The sequence below is a fragment of the Callospermophilus lateralis genome, chromosome 9, assembly GCF_048772815.1.
Source record: "Callospermophilus lateralis isolate mCalLat2 chromosome 9, mCalLat2.hap1, whole genome shotgun sequence".
Classification (NCBI taxonomy): Eukaryota; Metazoa; Chordata; class Mammalia; order Rodentia; family Sciuridae; genus Callospermophilus; species Callospermophilus lateralis.
In genome coordinates this window covers 74,087,323-74,110,514 of record NC_135313.1, presented here as the reverse complement: position 1 = coordinate 74,110,514, position 23,192 = coordinate 74,087,323, and the positions used below count along the sequence as shown (strand labels likewise).

Genomic DNA, 23,192 nt, shown 5'->3' with positions numbered 1-23,192 from the left:
GAAAGCTTCCTTGCCCCAGGGTGAATGCCTCAGCTTTGTGTTCCAGTACTGCTGAGGATGGAATTTATCACATTTTGCTGAAATGTTATATTTAAATATCTATTCTTGTTGATTCTTGGATCTATAAGAATGGGGATCAAACATGTTTTGCTCATCAATTTATCTTCTGTACTTAGTATGATTCTTAATATCTAACATGTGAATGAATGTATTGATGCCTTACCAAAAGTCCTCAGCAATAATACTTCAATTTTATTTATTGATCTTTTAATTAGTCTTGTTACATACCTATGTAATTTAAAGGAGAGGCAAAGGGAGAGAGAGACAGATTGAGGCTCTGGTTAATTTCCCCATGGCATCTTGATATCTTGGATTTAAGATTTATGTGGTATTTATTAAAGACCAGGTATGCACTAGACTCAACTAATCATTAGAAAGGGCACAGAAGGATAAGAAAAAGTCTTCCCAATGGATATGTGAAAAGGTTCATAAAGAACAGTTCAGAGGCTGGGTGTAGTGGCACTCTCCTGTCATACCAGCAACTTGGAGTCTAGATAGATTTTTCAGTCTAAAATTCTGGACAGTGAATTGGTTGCACAGTCATTCTGTTATTCATATTTAGACCAGACTTTATGAGTGAGGGGGCACATTGCAAGATATCTTCTGCAAATTCTCTTTAATTTTAATCAGGTACCTGACGTTTAACAAATTTGAAACAATATGGTTTCATGTATTTCTAGTTACTGAGCAAAAATAGCATACACTGTGTGGGGGACCTCCAGGCATCTTATATAGTTTCCTTTCAAGAACAGTTCAGAGTGTGCATTTCCATTTCCTTTGCTTTTCTTCTTAGCTAAGTATCCAAGATTCCTCTTTTATAGGTATAGTCTGTTCTTCAAGATGACTACCCATTGCCAAATCCCAGCTTTCACTACTTCCAGCATAATGAATTCACTTTTATTTTCCTTTTATATTTCCATTCAGATAGCATAACATAAACATATCTTTTAATTGATACCCTCTTCATCATGCTAAGAAAATCTGACTCCTAGAGAAAGTGCTCTAGTCATAGGCTTTTTTATTTATTTTTGGCTTCTCAGAGTTTTTGGTTGGCAATAATTTTGTAATTGTTGTTCTCTGCTTCAATCAAAAATTGCTCGAAAGGGGTCCTTATTTCTTTTGACATGCATGTTGATAAAGTCCATCACCATTTTGTGGCTTAATGCTTTTAAGAAATCTCCCATAAGTCCTCTGAAAAGTGGTATCCTTCCTAATCAGCTTAACTGATGTTCTGCTAGATAGGCTGCATCATGCTAATGAGACTATTTTTGCTTGGCAAATATGAAGAGCCAAGTATGTGCCCCTTTCCAGAGACGTTCCCTGCCTAGAATACAAGTCAGCTTTAAACCTCTCTGAGTCTGTAGCAGTAATATTTGGAGGACATAGGATGGAGGGAGAGGGGTTAATAAACTTAAAATAGACTCATCTAGGTGTATTTCTATAAATGTTCAGAAATTTATCATTTCTCTTTAAAAGATTTCATTCTTTAGAAGCTTTCATTATGTTAGCACAACCCAGTGTATTCTATATTGATCTATTATACATTGATAGGCATTAATGAATATAGTACCTTTTATAGTAATATAGTTAATTGTAAATATAAGAAGAAATTTTGTTCTTAACATTACTCAAATATTTTTATACATTCTGTCCAATGTCTATTTGTGTTTTAGACTCAATAACACATTTTTATTACATTTCTGTACTTGATCCCTTTGATATTAATTACCATCATGTTAAATGGGTTACAAATTTGACATTTGCATGATAGTTATGCTAAAACCAGGCCTTAGAAGACAAACAGCCAGATTAGGATGACAAAGTTCTTCAGAATCACTGGGATTTACCTGTTATTGTTTACGTTTAAAAATCCTAAAACATGATTTTCACAAAACCCTGCTGCCTTGGGAGGTTTTACTGACAAGATCCATCATATCAAAAGCCTGCTCAGCTGAACCTTGGAAAACCTATCCTAGTGTTTTTAATAGATATTAAAAGCTTTATATATCCTACTGCAACTCTCAGTGATCTCAGGCCTAAATGCCTCCCACAAGCAAGGGCAGCTGAGGCAGAAGGAAGAGGGTGGGAGTTCCCACTTGCTGGGAAAGGGGAGGGTTGAGTTAGACGTTTCCAATATATTTAGGCTCATCAGTTTGCTGGATGTGGGTTGTGTGCTGCCATTTTGGGTGGTGATTTGTCAAGACTGGTAGGGGATTTGACATCATCGAGGGATTTATCACCATTAGGCTTGCATCACATGAGATGGCAACAGGAACAACAGCTAGACCCTTAGACCAGACGGGGTTACTGCAGTCTAACGTGAAGCACAGCTTGGACGTCAACACTTCATCCCCAGCCTCCTCCACTGCAAGGTGCTCACTCGGGCAGTGGTGGGAAGTCTCTTGTTGCTAATTCTATCTTTTGTCCATATCCAAGATGTGTAAAACCTTTATATCCTTTTTAATCTCAATTGCTAAATAGATAGGTTTAGAGAAAAATGTTTAGTTTGAACTTTTCACACAGAAGACAGCAGAAAAAATAGAATTTACTTAACCAATTTACCAGATCAAAAATATGTAATACCAATTATACACTTTTATGTAAAAATGGTTTTACATAATATTTGGGTCTGAAATAAAAATCTTTAAAAATACTCAGTGACTATACCTTTTTATCAGCTATACCATCTTGATTCTGTTATTTGCCTTCTTGCCCTGGTGAATTAGAGATTCCAAATAGTTGATGGGACCTCAGAGTAGGTATAGCAAGGACTGAAACACAAATATTTTTAAATGACAGCAGAGAAGAAGACAGATGGTCGTTTCCTTCACATATTCTAATAGCAACCAGACTGTTCATTAAAATAAGAGGTAACTCAGAATGTTCTCAAACCTGTTCGGAGAATTAAATTAATCTGAATAATTTAGACATAATCACATTCTTTTCATTTTAAGGCAAGGACTTATATTATGTTCAAATTGTCAGGTCATTGAACCTATGTTCCCAGTTTAAACTCTCTACTGTTGACATCATCTGTAAACCAAATTTTGTCATAAAAAAAGTAAAATAGGTAGGGCTGGCATAGGTTAGTTTTTTGAACCTCATTTTCCTTTTTTGATACAAGTTAGAAATCTAATATGTGTGCTAAGGCTTCTCCAGCTAAAATCAGTCTAGGTTTTAGTAACTGTACTGCTTAGGTGATAAGACTTATTCATTTACAAAGGACATTATTTTTGTCTCATTACAGCTGTCCCTTAAGTAATTTTATTTTCCCATTTTGCTCTCATTTTCTTGGAAAAACAAACAAGAGTTTTTCATCTATTTCAACAGATTCTGATTGATTATAGGAAAGTGAGTAGCTTTCATTAAAACTATATTTGAACATTACCAAATCACCATAAGATTATTGATACCTGTTTATCCAAACAAAAGCCTTGAAAAAACAATTGCATTATGATGCATATCATGTATTTCAAACTTAATATATTTAATCAGATTAGTTGGCTGAGACCCAGTCAGTGCTCTGTCAGCAGATTGAAAGTAAAACAAAGAGGCTATAATTAATGAAATTAATGCCAGATATAGAACTTAAGACTTGAGGTGACACTTCGGTCATAACATTTTCTTTGAGCTTAGCAGAATGGAGAGACAATTTAGTTGCAAGTAATTGTTTTTAGTTTAATGGCACATGATGAGATGAAGATGATTATTTTTCTCATGCTTCTGACTGTTGAGACTGTTGCAGTCTTGATGCTACAAAACTGTCAGATATATTTGATCAGGAAATTCAGAAAACAAACCAGTATGATTTGATTTACAATTTTTATCTTCCCTTTCTTGGGAGATATATGAGTGAAATTTCTGAGCATGTCCATCTTCATCATTCTAACAATAAGGAATTGTTTGGTAGGTGGTCTTTCTCACCTTTTAACTCCAATCCGTTGTCAAGTCCTGTTCAATTTGCCTCTTAAATATCTTTTTGCTCTCTCTCCATGGCCACTCCTGGTTATTGTCTTTTACTACAGCTTCCCACCTGCTCTATTTGCTTCAATCAGACATTTTCTCGGAGCAGCCCAAGTGATGTCTTTAACACTCTATCAGACTTGTGTCACAGCCTTTGATAAAAACCATCAATTACCTCCCACTGAGTGCAATAACACATTTTTTCAGGTGATAAGTACAATTTCCCTTCTATATAGTCCAAATAGTCCGTATCTGATAGACGTTTTCCAGCAAAGAAAATGGAGAAGTGTAACTTTTTATTATAGAAAGAGTTCTGTATAAGACAACCTTAGTTCCTGAAAATAAACACTAAAATGTTAATGATAATATTTCTACTGATATTAGCCACTCTTAAATCAATATCCCTTGAAAGAAAAGAATGGAGATTGTGAAGGAGAGTTGTTAAGTCAAGATAAATCATCAGGTCTTGCTGTCAAAGACAGTGCTACTGACACCAGGTTAAGAACAATGTCAGTGGGATATTTGTATGGATGAGATGTGTAATTGAGATGAAATGTTCTTATATATTAACAGCAGAAGAATTCATTGGCACCAGGCAATGGCAAATCTGCTCCATTGTAAAGGTATTCCACATCAGGGAGACTTGCTTTGATTACATTATAACATTTTTCAGGAGCAAAAGGTAGGGCTAGAAATTTACACATATTTGGTAAGACTTCTTTAAGAAAAAAGAAATAAAAGACTATGAATCAAAGTTATGAAAATGGAAAGTACTTGTGCTGTTGAGAGTCTTGAATGATTGAACTTCACCAGTATAATGTTAAAACCATCTCTGGTGAATTAAGGTTTTGAATGTTTACTTTTCTTTTTAAAAAAGCAATCTGGACATGTTTCCCTTTGTTTGGTGATGATGAGTACCTTTGTCCATGAAGAGACTGCCATATTCTCACAGCAGTTCCATACATAGATCTTATGTGATACCACTTTATATGGGGCTATGCTCCTTCCATCCTTTATTAGACATTCTAACTATGGAAGGAATAAGTGTCTATATAGAGATTAAGGAAAGAGTAGTCTAGGGATGTGGCTCAGGGGTACAGTACCTGCCCAGCATGTGCAAGAACCTGTGTTTGATGCCCAGCACAATATCCCCAACAAAAGAAAACAATATACACTACTTGAGAAATAAACAGATTTAAAAGAGTATGATTACAGCCTACGAATAACTGGGAGCTGTCAGCACCAGAGGAGTGGCACGGCTGAAACCGTAATGATGACTTCAAATTATAGAGGGGACTTTTCTTCAGGACTTAGAGAATAATTACATAGTTTTACCTTTGTGTATGGAAACTTTGACATTAGGCTTAAATCTGGAAATTAACTTGGAAGACATAGAAAGCTTACTTGTTTCTTTCCTAAACAGATGTGCCTGTTTATACTTACATGAATAGGCAAGGTATTGCTTAATATGGTGAGCAAGATGTTTAGAGCATGCATTTTTAAAAACAATAAAATATAGTTTCTTTATGGGACTTCTGTGTCATCCTTAGAAGTAATTTTTTTTTTTTTTTTTTTTTTTTTTTTTGTATCAGCGATTGAACCCGGGGCACTCAACCACTGAGCCACATTCCAAGCCCTTTTTGTATTTTATTTAGAGATAAGGTCTCACCGTAGGGCCTTGCTAAGTTACTGAGGCTGATTTTGAACTCACTATCCTCATGCTCAGCCTCCTGAGCTTCTGGGATTATAGGCATTGGCTACTGCACCATGCCTTAGAAGTAAATTTTTAAAAGCTTTTGTAAAACTTAAATGTATTCATTTTTATTTTTAATTAAATTTTGTTGTCTGCTGATGCATAACAGTATAAAATTTTACATGATTAGAATGTTATTTAATTGGAATAATACACTATGAAGCCTATTCAGAGTGGCTTCTTTCAATTTATAGTGTGCATTTAACATTCCTCTCTATCTTTTGTGGCTTAATAGGTCATTTCTTTTTATCATTGATAATATTCCATGGTATCGATATACCACAGCTTATTTGTCCATCACCTCTTTAAGAACATTTTGGTTGCTTCTAAGCCTGGGCAATTATGAATAAAGCTGCTATAGATATTTCTATGCAGACTTTTACATGTACCTAAATATTTAATATAGTTGCATAAATATCAAGGAGTTTGATGACTAGATAGTATCTTAAGAGTACTTTAGTTGTACTGGACATTGGCAAACTGTGTCAGAATGGGTGTGCCATTTTGTGTATTCTAGGACTACAATGGTAACTCATTGTTGTTTTAATTATCACTTTCCTGATGACATATGATGTTGAACATCTTCTCATTTTTTTTTTACCTTGTGTATATCTCCTTTGTTGAGATGTCTGTTGAGAACTTTTGCTCATTTATTTAGGTCTAAGTTTTTATCTGAAAAAAAATAGTAATATGTCACAGCAGTTCTGAAAATAAAATGTTGTTAATCTTTAAGCATAAAACTTAGCATATAATATATATGTATATATGCACATGTTATATATTTATACACCTAAGAATTAGATGATGTTGTTTTTATTGATTACCTGCATTACTTAATAATGATGTATTTGAAACAAAACTTACTCTCTCCACCTCTCTAATCAGGTTTTCTTTCCATTTATTTATTAATATCAATGCCTCCAATATTCTTCTTTTTGATTTGACTTTACATATTACTGTTATTCTTGATCCATCCTCTAAATATAGACAGATTTCTCTCATTTTACCTTTTGTTAAATAAATACATGCATTGGTGAATATAGCAGCCTCAGAATAATTTTTGGATACTCAGAGCAACATTTATTTTAATCTCTTCTTTTTATTGATTTTTTAAATAAAAGACAGTAAATGCATTATAATTCTTATTACACATATACAGCACAATTTTTCATACCTCTGGTTGTATATAAAGTATGTTGTCATCACTTTGTGTCTTTATACATGTACTTTGGATAATGATGACCATCACATTCCACCATCCTTGCTAATCCCCTGCCCCCTTCCTTTTCCTCCCACCCCTCTGCCCTATCTAGAGTTTGTCTATTCCTCCCATGCTCCCCCTCCCTACCCCACTATGAATCAGCCTTCTTTATCAGAGAAGACATTCAGCATTTGGTTTTTTGAGATTGGCTAACTTCATTAGAATAATCTTCTCCAGTTCCATCCATTTACCTGCAAATGCCATGATTTTATTCTCTTTTATTGCTTAGTAAAATTCCATTGTGTATATATGCCACATTCTTTTTGTCCATTCATCTACTGAAGAGCATCTAGGTTGGTTCCACAGTTTAGCTATTGTGAATTGTGCTGCTATAAACATTGATGTGGCTGTGTCCCTACTGTAGTTTGCTGATTTTAAGTTCAGGGCAAGATGTTAAAGTGAAGATTTAATCATATACAGTTTATGTATTTTTTTCAGGCTAACTAGAATATTACATTTTTAACTCTAAAATATTTTATAAGCAGAGTGAAATATTACTTGAAACAAAATAACTGAGTTACATTAAATTCTTTTCCTTTTTTTTGTTCAAAATGTAATATATTGAAGGATGAACATCATGAATTAGATATTAAAATTGGCAGAATACATAAGAATATAGTTTCTGAATCTAAATGGCACAAAAAAATAGATGTGTCCATATATACTTACACAAAAATTATAAATATGTATGGACACAAAGTAAAACTTCCCTTAACCAATAATTAATTCTGTGTAATGAGTCCAAAGTGGAAATCTGTCTAGAACACTTGATTTTTGATATTTCAGGTGGATCAAATTATATTTTCTCTTTCCCTTGGCTTTTTTGCTTTGCAATATTAACAAGTCTGAATATGAGGCAGTTTAATATATTGTATATCTTAGCACCACTTGTAATGATATAGATAATTGTACTCATAGATGTCAAAATATTCTTCAAGGATATATATTTTTTTTTGATAAAATTTCCCTAAAGGTCATTAGGCCATTTGAGAATTTTACCTCTGGACTCTGGATATGCTTATTAACAGAATCCTTTAGATAGACAGTTTTTTACTTTAAAAACTACATGTGTGTGTAGGGGGAGGGGTCTTGGCTGCCTTAGGTTTAAGCTACATTTTAGCATCAATTCATAGAGCTTGGTCATCATTTCCTTTCTGAAAATGTTGATTTTTAAGGAAGTCACAGTTTCATCTCATTTTTTATATATTATTTGCCTCAGTACTTTTTTTTAACTTCTAAAAAGTGATTTTCTATTTTTCATGAAATTGAGGTAAATTAAAATAATATCTAAAGAGATGAGAAGCCATGTAGTTTAAGGAAACTTAATCATTTAACTTCAGATGCCTGTTTGTCATGAAAAGAAATTAAATTCCTTCAGAAGACTTGTATATACATGTTCAAACAAATCATTATTTTTCTTTTAAAATACACGTGTCAAAATATCATATATTTGTGGATATTACTGTGATGTGGTATTTTCACACTCAAAGTCACTCAGAATACTTCCCACAAAATTGTAGAGAATTCATTTTTCATTTAGCCTCTATAAATAACATAAGAGCAAAATTAGAATTATAAGTCATTATAATTCTCTGACCTTTTACTGCAAAGCATAGACTCAGAACAACTGCTGAATTACAAATATTTATTCAGGCTCTGTTCTAAGCCTACAAGCAAACAAAATGTATTTGACTTTCTGCCAAAGGAGATGTTAAAAAATAACTATAGTTTTTGATTGAAAAAGATGTGACAGTCTATATAAAAAGTAATACTCATGAATTAGAGGGGAAAAAATTTTAAAGTGTCAGGAAAAATAGATGTACTCTATTTTAAAAGGTGATCACTTATAGTTACATGAAGGGTAGGAATTTCACCAAGATGATTGATTCATAGAGGTCATATATTTGAGCACATAAGAAAAGTCTGATTAATTTAATTATTCTGTGGTTTAATGGTTAATACAGCTAACTCTAACATTTCTAGTTACTGTTTCTATGTATATCTATGTATGATTTCATAGAGATATGAGGAAGAAAGTAACCAATTATCATTAAATATGATTTATAAGAAAGTATGCTCTTTTGTGTAAGTTATTCATAACTTACATAGTGATTAAATGTAATTCATTTTGGTATTCTTTCCCATTGCACCACTAATCAATATAAGAATCTATTAGTACAGATATTTCAAAGTCAATTTTTTAGTTCATTTGTTGAACTAATTAATAGATCATTTTCTAGGACTGGGGACATAGTTCAGTGGCAGAGAGCTTGTGTGGCATGCACAAAGCCTTAGGTTCTATCCCCAACAGTGCAAAATAAAACTAATATCCCAATATATCATCATTTTCAAAGCACAGAAATTAACCCTTGTTGACATATTGTGGTTACCTATTGCATTAAAAATTATATCACTTGCAGTTTTGTTAGTGATTCTCTGTAGAGATGTTGGTGTAGCTTGGTGATGGCTATGGCAAACCTGTATCATTCTCCTCCTTTAAGGTTATTAGCCTCATTGTTCCCTTGCCTCCATTTTTATCCTCAGCCATGCACTGAGCATCTAATGCCTGGTATAGTGTTAGCTACTAGGTAGATAAGATGGATAAGAGCCCCCTTATGAAACTTAGGGGAAATGGAGGTCAAGAGGATTATCTTTCATCCCATTGTTATAGCGCCTTGGAATTGAGTGCCTGAAAGAATGCCTGGCAGAAAGCAGATGCTTAATAAATTAATGTTAAATATTATTATGGATCAAAGTTAATTATGTATGTCATTGAGACATTTAAAGTGCCTAGTGAGGAATGTGTATGTTTATACATGCAAGCACACATGTATGGGGGCCAATATAACATTTTAAAAAATAATAAGTTGAATTAAATACATTTGATTTGTGCTGTGACTGTGAGAAATTGTCACCACTGAGCCACATCCCCAACCCTATTTTGTATTTCATTTAGAGACAGGGTCTTGTTAAATTAGTGCCTCATTTTGCTGAAGCTGGCTTTAAACTCGTGATCCTCTTGTCTCAGTCTCCATAGCTACTGGGATTACAGACGTGTGTCACCATGCCTGACTATAGTTATTATTATAAAGGGTTTTTAAGAGATGAAACTTACTATAATGGCAATTAAGAACAAGTTTTTAAAGAAATTAGCAAATATTTAATCCATTTATTTTGTATGAGCATCAGATTGTAAGGCATGACATTTTAAAGAAAAGTTTTAGGAATTTTTTTTTAATGGGTATTAATCTAAGCATTTAATCACTGTAATTGTATGTAACATTTAGAAAAAGTTGACATTCATGCAATTGTTTTAGAAAATACTTTAAAAGACTTTTTCTTTCTTATGACTAGGAATAATATTCTTCAATACAATTAAATGCCAGCATTACCTAAAAGATTTTCCATTTATATTTCTTTAAGCTAGCAAGTTATTACATTTGCCTTTTGAAAAATAACCTTTTCGGCTATGAGCCTGAATACGTAGGGCATCCTCCAACAGCAACTGTGTTACATTATACCTTTACAATTATGGTGTTTTGGAAACTAAAATCACATCGTGTTAGGAAAAAACAATAGCATGAATGGATTATGGTACCTCTTGTTTGGATTCTGTAATTGACAATGCAAGGAAACATGTTTTTAATAGGTACCACAGGGAAAAGCCAAAAAACAGGTGGGCTAAGAATGGAATATTTCCACTGTTAAGGGAATGATGACCAGTTGAAAATGAATTTGGCAGATTCTATAATGTTCCCATATGATGTGACGGTGGAATGGTGAAGATAGTGATGTAAAACACAGTAGAAAAATCAATTGTTATTTGTGGAAAGTAGTTGTTACTATAAAGTTAAGTGACATTTGTTCAGGGCAGGCCAGATTGACAGTGGAAATAGACTTGACTTATTTCAAAATGTATGTAATAATACATGCTTCCTCAGTCTCCAGATAAGAGGAGGGAACGTGTTCTATGTAAATCCCCAGAGATTAATGAGGAAAAATTATTACAGTTGCTTTGAGTGGCATCTACAACATGAGATGATTGTCAAAGAATGATTTAAAACATATCTAAATTGGCCTTTTAATTCATTGGTACTCCAATAATAATAATAATAAAGATTAAAAAGTGCTATTAATGATCCAACTTTTATTATTAGCTAATATGGTAAACCCATAAATAGGTTTTAACATTTATTGTCATAATAACTTTATGAATTATATATTAATATCCCTGTTACTAAGCATATTAAATAGCAAGTAAGGTTCAGGAATGTAAGCAACATGCCCTTGATCTTATATTGAATGGTTCAAACAGAAACAATCTCAAATTTATACCCTAAATCCTTGCTACACTGCTTAATGTTATTCTGTCTCTCCTGAGTATGTTTTCAGCATGAATTCCCTGTTATACTTTATATCTGCCATTGGCCTTTAGCATCTGCACTTCTATTCCTTTGGGGAAGTGTAGCAATTTGTTCTGCATGTCGTTGCTAAGAATCTACATATTTTTTCTTTTTTTTTCTGGGAACATAGAAAACTAGAGTATTATGTTTGAAATATCTGTTGCTAAATTTCTGATTGTAGTTTTATTTCCTAACAAATATAATTAGATTTTTCTTCTTTTTTTATATTTTTAAGAATTCTTTGACCTAGCTTGAGCAATAATGGCAAACTGATGTCTGAGAACACATTGTAAGACCAATTGCTTGTAAATAATAGAGGATAATATTGGGTTGAACGCCTGCCAGAAACTTCCACTTCTCTCTAAAAGTCTGTCTGAGCAGACTATGTTGAGCTTTAAAGGGATTCCTTCTATTTGAAAACTGCAGTTTCTGGAAACGATTTATGTATTCTTAATGGCTTTGCAACCTGCATCTCAAAAGAACTTGATGCCAGTAACCTTAGTATTATTGAGCTGTAGAGTACACAATGTCTTTATGTTTTATAAACAAGATAAAAATCATAAGCTTCTTCAGAAAGTTTATAGTTTAAATTTAGGCTCAGCTCAGTGTAATAGAATAGAGAGCATGCAGAGAATGCCAAGTGATCCTCACAGTTATTATGTCTTGGGGGATGGGTAAATTTTTGGAAGTACTTTAGGGAAGGAACAGCTACAATCTCATTCAATAATCTCCAGAGCAATATTTAGGGTGAACTAGGAAATTATTTTGTGATATACAACATGCTCTGCATGCTAAGCTCTTGGCTGATGCAAATAAAAACAACAGCCAATTTGAAGAAAAAAAAACAAAGAAGATAGATTTAAGGAGGAAAAATAATGTGTTATTTCCCTTTGTTTCATTTAGTGCTCACAATATGCAAGTGAAATCTGTAGGATAGGCCTCAATTACAGATGATAAAACTGAGGCTTAAAAAAATTTAATAGGTTTTTCAAGGTCACACATTAATTAGTGGAGGACATTAATTAGTAGAGGAGCAGGAATTCAGTGCTTGGTGTTAGATGGGACATCTGCTATGTCCTCTGTATAAGTGGCCTTGTATTCCCAGCTTCATTTGGACCCTAGAAGATCAGCTATTGTTATCATGTAGCATCTCCTTTTTTCTAATCGGATAGAAATTCCTAAAGGTTCTGTTTCCTCAGAAAGAAAATTGAGAAATATGCACCCTACACTAGAAATAAACAATGTACAATTTACTTAATAACCTAAAATATGCATACTATACACATATATAATATTAATTTTTAATTCTGTATTTATATTTAAGTACCATATCATTAAGAAAATCATGAGGTAGAAAAATTATTGACTATGAGCATAGGTTTAGAATTCAGTATAGGGTATGAACTGAGCTCAACTGTTTACATCTTATTATGTGAATTTTCCAAGCTCCCTGAAATAATAACACCTGATTCATAGTGTTTCTCTGATATAATAAAATAAAATTCATAAACTCTATATAACACAATGTTTGGCACAGTCTTTTTATGTTTATTTTTACTTTTCATTTATTATTTTTGGCACATTTTTAAGATTACAATATGCAACTAATATATTCACTAATGTTTTTACTATTAATATTCAACAATTTTAACCACTAGCCAGGGGAACATAGGCACACAACTTTTGTCCTGATAAGTCAAAAATTAATTTAATTTTTAAAAGCTTACTGATATTTTTTTCTACATTTATAAGTGGTACCATAAATTTAATAGCTAATATTTATTCAGACATTGCAAACAATATCTCATAAAATTATATGGATGATTCTAGGATCTAAGTACCATTATTATTTTAATTTTAGAAAACTGGTGAGAATAAGCAACTACACCTTCCCAAAATTAAATTACATAGATGGTAGAACTGGAATGTGGCTCCAAGATTTTCTGGTAGAAGAGTTCTTTCTTCATTGAGCCATGCAAAGTGCCTCTTGAGTTCATCTCTATAAAAATGATCCTCATTTTCTTTATGCCTCATGTTTTTGTCTTTATTGTGTCAAATTTGATCCTCCTAACCACAAAAAAATCATAGATTCGACAATATTGTATCCAAAGTTGAAGTATTCATTAACTACATTTCTTTTTAAAAAATTATAGTTGTAGATGGTCAGCAGACTTTATTTTATTTATTTTTTATGTGGTCCTAAGTAAGGATAAAACCCAATGCCTCATACATGCTAGGCAAGTGCTCTGCTACTGAGCTACAGCCTTGGCACCATTAACCATATTTCTACTACTTATATCTCTCCTATTCCTTCTTTGAACTACATAATACAACTTGATAAGAGTAAAATGTAGGTATTAGGAGCATGAATTCTCCATCCCATTTTATTGAGTTCAGATTCCAGCTTCAGAACGTCTATGTAATCTTACTGTTTTGTTACCACTCTGAGGATTTAGTTTCCCCATCTAGAAATATGAGACTAGGGTAACAGTGTTTCCTCACAGAGTTGTGAGTTTAGAGAAACACTTGGAACATCCCACTATACAAACATTGTTATTACATGGCTTTACTGAACTTATGATTTTATATAATAAGAAAAATAGTATTAATTTAAAATTTGAATTCTACCCCTCCTAGTCACTATTACAACATACTACATTACTGATTGTCAATGACTACCTTGAGTTGTTTTCTAGAGGATTATCAGAAGCCAAGGATAAGAGCTAGAAAAACTTAAATAGAGGTGAAAAACCTTACAAAATTTTGACTTTACAGATCTTTGATTATTTATGTACTTAAGGTGTTACGATATTTACAATAGAAGCAGGTATTCAAATGTTTGTTCGTGTTAAAATGCCTGTAATCATCACTAGTGAAATACCAGCATGTGATTTTGCCTGAAAGGAAGGTGAGATTCTATTCTCCTGTATGAAATTAACTTCGGTTTCTTTCCACTGATACATGTGAGGCAACAACATTATAAAATTGAAAAATATGTAATTATTATTATTTTTTTTAACCAATTCCTCTACTAAACAGCTTGTGAAAGTTATCTCTGGACCTGTCTTTTATAAGCTATAAATAATAATGGCTTCTCTTATAGACCTATTAAAAGTTTGAAAGAATTTGGTGTTTAGGTAGTGATCAAGATGACTTGTTTTTATTGTTCCATGGTGCTTGCCTGTATTTCCTGTGCTTCCTGAAAATTAGTGAATTAATACATAAGTGAGAAAGTATGATATGTTAGTAATTTGTCCCATATTTTTAATGCGGAAAATTATATTAAGTCACTGAATATAAGCAACTTTTTGGTTAATTTTCAGCCATAGACATTCAAAATATTTTCAATCATAGGAAAAAGTACATTATTCATATTTCCAACTTTTAGGGTTTCTCAGTATTTTCTGCCTAAATACCTCTAGTGGAAAGGGAGACTAAGTGTGAAAACTTGGGGTTTATTTCCAAAGTTAGGCACAGTGGTGCACTGTATAATCCTAGAGACTTAGGATGCTGAGGCTGGAGGATCATAAGTTCTAGGACAGCCTCAGCAACTTAGATTGTCTCAAGTTAAAAATAAAAAGGGTTGGGGATGTGTGTCAGTGGTAGACTTCTCCTGGGTTCAAACCCCAGTACTGCCAAACAAAACAGACTATATAACTAAAATCAATTATAACAATGTTTTAATTACACCAATAAATTTTGCTAGCAGTTTAATTTTGTTTGCTTCTTTGCTGTTTCTTTCATACTTTATTAGATGTAAGTACATTAATAATAGATATTTCCAGTCTTCAACATCATAGTGTTAAAATTTGATTTTACCTCAGGTTATTATTAATTTGAAATCAATACATGAATTTTGATATAGACCTTTATAAATTGGATAATAGGAAAAATGTTTATGATTACCAGTGCACAATGAGCTAAGAGATATACTTGAGTGCTACTTCTTTTTTGCAAAGGCCATTTCAAAATGGTGCTCAAAAATAAAATGCAAATTTCAATTGAGAAGCTTTGAAGTAGATATAATTATGTTTTCTAAGAATATGCATGCATGATAGAATTCTTTCTTTTTGAATGCTTTACCCTATATTTCTTTCTCTAATTCAAATCATTTTTAAATAAACTGTGTTTAGAGTCATAACTGAAATACTATTTGAATTAAAGTAAATGAAGGTGAATACCATTATTCAAAGGGTACTATGTGATTGTACCTCTTAACTGGCAATCTTACTGTTTGCATGTTTTAACCAGATTCTAGACTGGAACAAATGTGGTGAAAATCAACACGAGCTCATCTCTGTGGAAACTGGCAAAGCAGCAGATGCTGCTACTGGAAATAGCTGGGACTTCTTAGTCTTGAGATGAAAAACACTTTGTGAAAAAAGATTTATTCTGTGCATTGATTCACGGATTAAAAGGGTATACATTGTTGTTTACTGTGTCTTATTCCAGTGGCAGTACATCTGTTTAAAATGCAGAGACAGGAAAGTCTAACCCCTTTATTTTTGACATTTCCTTTTCATGATTCTGCCTTGACACCACATTAAGTTCATCTCTTTAACCTAATTCAATGTCCATTTAAAGAACACATCTGAAATCTTTTAAAGTGAAAATGACAGAGAGTCTCCATGTGATGAGTCTTTAATTAAACTTTCAGAACACCTCAAACTCAACTCTTCTCCATTGTTTCTTCTGTGTCACTTACATGAGATGGGCACGATGTGGATAAAAATGATATAACCACAGGCCAAAGGGAATCACTAGATCCTGTGACACAGAAAATATTACACAATCGATAACTGCTGAACAGCAGAGGCTTTATCTAAAGCTTACCCAATATAGAAGTTGCTTTGGGCAGAGGAGACAATAGAAGCAGAAGAAGAACAGGCTGGAGATCATTCGTCCACAATGGTGTCTATGTTGCTGTGCTTCATGAGCATGCCCTAAATAAAGCCAAGCAGTTACAGAAAGATAGATTATAATGGTGGTAGTTATCAAATTTTGTTCCAGTATTTATTCCATTAGAAATAATTAAAATTCACTTGTCAAAGGAAAAACCTGTGAAACATACCTTACATTTCAAAACACTAGATTATATGGAGTATATGCTTTCACTTTAGATAATTCTGCTAGTCTTCAATTGCCAATGAAATCAGAAGACTTCTTTTAGTCAAAATGGGGTTGTAAGGAAAATACTACTCAAAATAAAGAATGTATATTTATGATCTTTTTCATTTATTTAAATTGTGATACAAAGAATTTATGAATTCATAGAGTAATGTCTTTTAGGAAGAAATTAAAGGGTGTTTCAACATTATTTGTTTTGTTAATTTATATGTAGGGTGCTTGTAGGGTCTTTTCTCTATCTTTAAATTTGTCAATATAAAACCAAGTAAATGTATCAAGAAGTTAATTTTATATCTTTTCTGATAAGGTAGAATTCTATCATTTGATCCTAAAAATATTTAGTCAGAGACTAAAAAATTGTTTGAAAATACAAAATGTGGACTAATGTTAGTTTACAAACTTTACAAATAACCTTTTAAACTACATTATCTGACTATTCTTGACATGCAATTGATCAAGAACACTGATAATTAGTTCATACAGAGTTAAAGCGATAAATTGTTTAGGATCAACTTCCTAATTAAAATATTAGTGGCATTCTAACAAAATACAAAACCACACACACATGTGTACATTCAGAGAGAGAAATGAGAATGATACTGACATATTTTCTCTAAAACATACTAGATCTCTGACCACAGAAGGCCAAGAGATTTAATCTCTTGAAGTATTAGATTCCTTATCTTTAAAGTGAAGGAAAGAATATCTTCTTGACAGAACCATATTGAGGACTAGAAAAAAGTAGATAGCACCTAGCACAGTGCCTGCCTCATGATAAGAATTTGTCTTCAACACAAATTGTTTTGTTGTTAACTGTCCTTAAAAATATGATATGTGGAGCTGGGGTTGTGGCTCAGCAGTAGAGCGCTTGTCTAGCACAGGTGAGGCCCTGGGTTTGATCCTCAGCACCACATGAAAAATAAATAAATAAATAAAATAAAGGTATTGTGTCCAACTACAACTAAAAAACTATTTAAAAAATATGGTATGTATTGATAACATTCTTTCATAATATATAAGTAACAGTATTTACAAGGCAACAATTTGAAAGGATTCAGTAAAAAAATCATTTTACTTTCAGTGTGCCTTTTAATTATACATTTTATTCAACTTTTTTGCAAATATTGTATGTGTGATTACTAGTCAGGGAGGAAAAGGGCAGAATATCCCTTTATTCCAAGTTCCAGGCTTAAAAACAATAAAAATAATGTGACAAGGAAAATTGAATGCTGAAAGACTGTCATAACTTGTTTAAATTACACTTAATACTTAAAGAAATGGTTTTTAATTTTTTAATTTTATATTTTAATAGCTTTTAATAGATGTCTGATAGTAAAGGTAGAGGAAGGTGGTGAGTTTTACTAACACAAAATTTTATCTTTTGCCTGAAACTTTGATATATCTTTTTAATCCATTCGTATACTTCCAGTCTTCAAAAAATGCATATTCAGAGGCTGATTGATTTGATAGTAACTCAAACTAAATAACTGATTTTTGAAGAGAGCAAAATTGAGTAAATCAGAGTACCATGAGATAAACGATATTCAAGCAACATAACATACAAACAGCAAAATTTTACATCTGATATTCAGCATCCGGTTCCAAAAACTCTTAGAGCAGGAATGAAGTTTTGGTACATCAAGTGACCCAGATTACTGATTTTATATTATGGATGTCTAAAACCTGAGCAAAAAGTTTATTCGGACTTTGTAGGTCCAAAAGGATAGAAGTACCACAATGACTGTCCCATACCCAATATAGAAATATCTTCATCTTTTATTCATGTAACAAATATGAGAGGGTGTTAACTTTGGTCCTCTTCCCTCCCTCTGTTTTCTCTGTATGAAGAGAAAGTGTTCTTTTCTATAAAGAGTCAAATATGTGTAGATAACGTATGTGAAAATGTAAAACATTATATGTTATTTTCATGCTCACTCTTGAGACAGGTGTTGTTTTCCATGCTTTAATCAGAGGAAAATGCTGCTCAGTTAAGAATCTTTCTTAAGTTTACATAGTGGAAAAGTTTGGATTTGAAGTCATTTATTTTGCATATCACATTGCTTCCTAAATGACAGAAAATGATTACATAATTTGTCTACTTAGCTCCTTATAGAGACACATATGTTGTGAGAGTATGCTATGCTGTTTTTTTTTTTTTTTTTTTGCTTTTGGCTTACAGATAATAAACAATAAATTATGTTATGATGTATTACCCTTCAAACATCAACAGTTCAGCACCCTCTTTTTCATTAGAAAAAGGTATATGTAGCAAAGGTATTATGCATGCACAATGAAACTTCTAACCTATTTTATCATTTAGTTAACTTAGATAAATGTGTGAGAAAATTGAACTGTGTAACTTGCTTTCCATGTGCTTCCACTAAGCATAATTCATCAACAGTTTTCTCTCTGTTTATAGGAATGACTTGCCAAGCTCGAACATCATACACTGAAGATGAAGTTCTTTGGGGTCATCGTTTTTTTCCAGTAATATCCTTAGAAGAAGGATTCTTTAAAGTTGATTATTCTCAATTCCATGCAACATTTGAAGTCCCCACCCCACCTTACAGTGTGAAAGAGCAGGAGGAAATGCTTCTCATGTCATCCCCTTTAATAGCACCAGCCATAACTAACAGCAAAGAAAGACATAATTCTGTGGAGTGCTTAGATGGACTAGATGACATTAGCACAAAACTTCCATCGAAGCTGCAGAAAATTACTGGAAGAGAAGACTTTCCTAAAAAACTCTTAAGGATGAGTTCTACAACTTCAGAAAAAGCCTACAGTTTGGGAGATTTGCCCATGAAACTTCAACGAATAAGTTCAGTTCCTGGCAACTCAGAAGAAAAACTGGTATCCAAAACCACCAAGATGTTATCTGATCCCATGAGCCAGTCTGTGGCTGATTTGCCACCAAAGCTTCAAAAAATGGCTGGAGGAGCAGCCAGGATGGAAGGGAATCTTCCAGCCAAATTAAGAAAAATGAACTCTGATCGTTTCACATAACAAAACACCCCCTTAGGCATTATTTAATGTTTTGAGTTAGTAATAGTCCAATATTTGGCTGAAGAGATAATCCTCCCTAAGAAATCTGAAAGATATATTTCTCCCCCAGTCTAATTAGCATATTTGAGAACTCTTTATTCCCAAGTATTGCTACTGTGCAGAAAGGAAAATCAGGAAGGGAGAACATCATAAGGAAGCTGTTAATGGGCATGTATTATCACATCAAGCATGCAATAATGTGAAAATTTTGCATTTAGTTTTATGGCATGATTTATATATGTCATATTTATATTGTATATTCTGGAAAATATATACAAATATATATTTAAAGGAGAGGCAGTCTCCCTATCATTTCTAACACATGTATTAAGCCAAACATGAGTGGATAGCTTCAGGGTGATAAAACTACACACACACATACATGCATATATATATACATGTATATATATATACATCCATGTACACATACATACATATATATCTGATAAAAATTGTGATGTTTTGTTCAAAGTTGTAGTTCTTGTGCATGTTTACTTTATTAGACTAGGAAGGCTACTGGCATTAATTATTAATACCAAATATTTTAGCCTTAAATTATTTGTCATTTAAAAATCTGATTTAATGTTTTCTGCTGTTCAAGGTCATAGAAGGTTCAATTGTGTTTTATCATGAGAAGGTCACAAAAGTTTGCTATTTACAGCCCTGCAAAAGTATTGCCTTATACATCTGACTTGTAAATTTTAGAGCATACCAATACCTGGTATTTCATTGAAATTTTCTCATGATTTTAAAAGTTGCTAGTACTGGGGGGAAACTAGTGCTGATTTATTTGAGAATTAGTTCTTTCCTGGACTAATTAAAATCTAGAAATCTGTTTTGTACATGGTATAATACAAATATGAGCTCTGAACAAATGCTAAATCATTGTAATAATCAGTAGCCAGGTTCTATTTGAATATATAAGAATCTGTGTAAAATGACATAGTCCCTGTTTCAAACAGAACCAATTGGAAACGTTTTCACTCCTATTCTGGAATTTTTCTGTCCATTTAAAAAACAAAAAAAATTATCTTTAAGGGAATGCAATAAGGCAATGAAACAGATGATAAATACTTATGCTTAAAATATGTATGTCTAATTGAGTCTCGTTTTATGCTGTTCTCCTTTATGACATTTGTTGTAAGAGAGATTTTTTTTTCATACCTGGGAACTGTCCCAGACCTGTCACTTATAGTTCAGGAAGATTGTCTGGACAGACCTGAAAGAAATTAAAATTAGATGAATTGAAGATAACTTACACACAGTTCTTCTTGATGAGCACTGATTTTATTGGTATCTTGGATCCCTGGCCTACTCAGTTTTAGCAGTACGATATTTCTAACCCCAATGGTCATACTCATTATTGGGAATCAAAATTATTGATCAGTAGAACACATTCAAAATAAGATTTGAAGTGCATATGTTTTATGAAAAGTTAGAAGTGTTCCTTATTAGAATATCACAACTTTTCCTACAAAACTTCTTTGGGCATTGCAATCTAATTCTGCACAGAAATACTCCACTTCTGACTAATGTGCAAATCACTAATGGCTGGTTTGGGCTCCCATCATTTGCTATTTTTTAGCAATCCTGTGATGATTTTATTATTGGCAAATTATTACATCAACAATTCTATCATTAACTATAATAATATCTTCTGGCTACCTCTATATCAACCAAATTCTGTAGGTGCAAACATATACCAGGGAATTGTTACTGGCAAAATGATCAACCTTGAATATTCATCCACTGTGAAAAGAGCGGTGGCCCTACCCCTTGATTATTAAACTTTCTTATTTGCTGGATGTAGGAAATGAGATAATAGCAGAGAAAGGGGCCTAGAGGCATGGCATACTCTATTTATTAGCAGTGGAAGAAACTGCATAGATCATTTAGTCTAACACCTTAAAACTAAACAGAGCCATAATTTACTTTGGAGGGTCATTTAAATTTGTTTTTGGTACCAAGAAGAAGAACCAAAAACAAAATCTTTGAATGTATTCATTCATTCAACAAAAGTTTGCATGCCTTCCATGTCCTAGGCAATTTTTACTTCCTGGGGATTTGAACATGACTAAGTTAGAGGATGTCATTGTTCATCATGGACACAGCATACCAGTAGGTGGGAGGGGCAGAAACAGACAAAAAAACAAACAAGACAATTTCAGATAGTCAAAATGGCAAAAGAATGAAAACAGGGTAACAATGGCCAATGACTGTGTGGGGTAAGAATTGAGTATTTAAATAGAGATGACTAGCTTTGGGAGGTGAGTCATATTTGGATAGAGACCTGAATGATGAGGAGTTCCTGTTGCCAAAACTGATTAATCAAAGTGAATGATATTTTTTTTTTTGATCTTTTCCACGTGTGTGGGAAAGGTACAATTTCTGCATGTAATTGCAGTTTAACCCCTATTTCTAGGTTGATCATAGATCCCAGTTTACCCAGGAAAATTCCAGTTTATACCTGTTGTATTTGTGTAATTATTAGTAGCATTCTCTTTCACTCCTATAATGTCCTGGTTTGGATGATATATGGCAAAGTTTTTGTTGAAACTAACTATATTATAAAGTCTGATATATTTGGATAAAAATAAAGAATTGCTTTTCTTCTCTTTTTGCTCATTTTTTTTGACATGGATCAGTCCAAGCAAAATCATCTCAGCTTCGTATATTTCATCCTAAAGGACTTCTTATTAAAGTGGTTTCATGTAACATTTGTTCATTCTGTATGTGACATGTCTCTTGGCAGTGAAAAGTTACTCATTTTATTAAATGAATAAAAAAATAAATCTCAGTATTTCCATTTCAGGAAGTTGTAAGAGCTCAAATCAAAGAGTAATAGTCAATTTAAGCCAATTTTCATTTCACCAATGTGCTGGCTATTGGAAAGCAAAGCGTAATGTGATCATTGAACTGAATCACTCCACTTAACAACTAGAAACTTGTCCTTTTTGTAGCATTTTAATAGTATATCTCTTGTTATAGTAAAATATTTCATTCTATTTATCAAAATGTTGTAAATAAAAGAATTATTTTGATAATGCTGATCCTTAATATAAATATTTATTCTTTTCAGCAATATGTGAATATACATTGTAAATATATACTAAATGAAAAATAAGGATATTTTATCTTTAATTATTTCTGAAAAATTATTCTTATGCTGTTTTAAATTCATGCATACATGGCTTTAAATATCATGAAAAATATTCAATTGTCTCAGCATTCAAAACCATCTTTGTCTGAACAGGATGGGTTTCCATCATGCATTATTATTATTGGAGGGAGACTGAGGTCATGCGGAAGCTGACTTACATCCTTCATGTATAATGAAAAATTTCCACAGTTCCTTACTAGCAGAGGGTTTGGCACAGTATGTCTATGAACTCTACTTCAAAATTTATGCTTGAATTATGTTGTACATACTCAAATTATTATCAAACTAATTGCATTTTTTGGCATGCAATCTATAATTATTTAAATGTACAAGGTCATTTAGGTTACAGAAATATAAAACTCATGTATTCAGTACTGCAAGTTCAGTTTTATAAAAACCATATTAAACTTTTGAAACATC

At 32.6% G+C, this 23,192-nt stretch overlaps 1 protein-coding gene across 1 annotated transcript in view; it reads left to right on the top strand.

Moving 5' to 3' along the window:
* The window catches only part of Kcnj3 (potassium inwardly rectifying channel subfamily J member 3), a 136,373-nt gene extending 114,116 nt beyond the window's left edge, over positions 1–22,257 (top strand). The window contains exon 4 of the mRNA XM_076865844.2: positions 18,987–22,257. Within this exon, the coding sequence (XP_076721959.1) occupies positions 18,987–19,573 (587 nt within the window). The 3' untranslated portion in view covers positions 19,574–22,257. The remainder of the gene's footprint in view (positions 1–18,986) is intronic.
* The last annotated feature ends 935 nt before the right edge of the window (positions 22,258–23,192 follow it).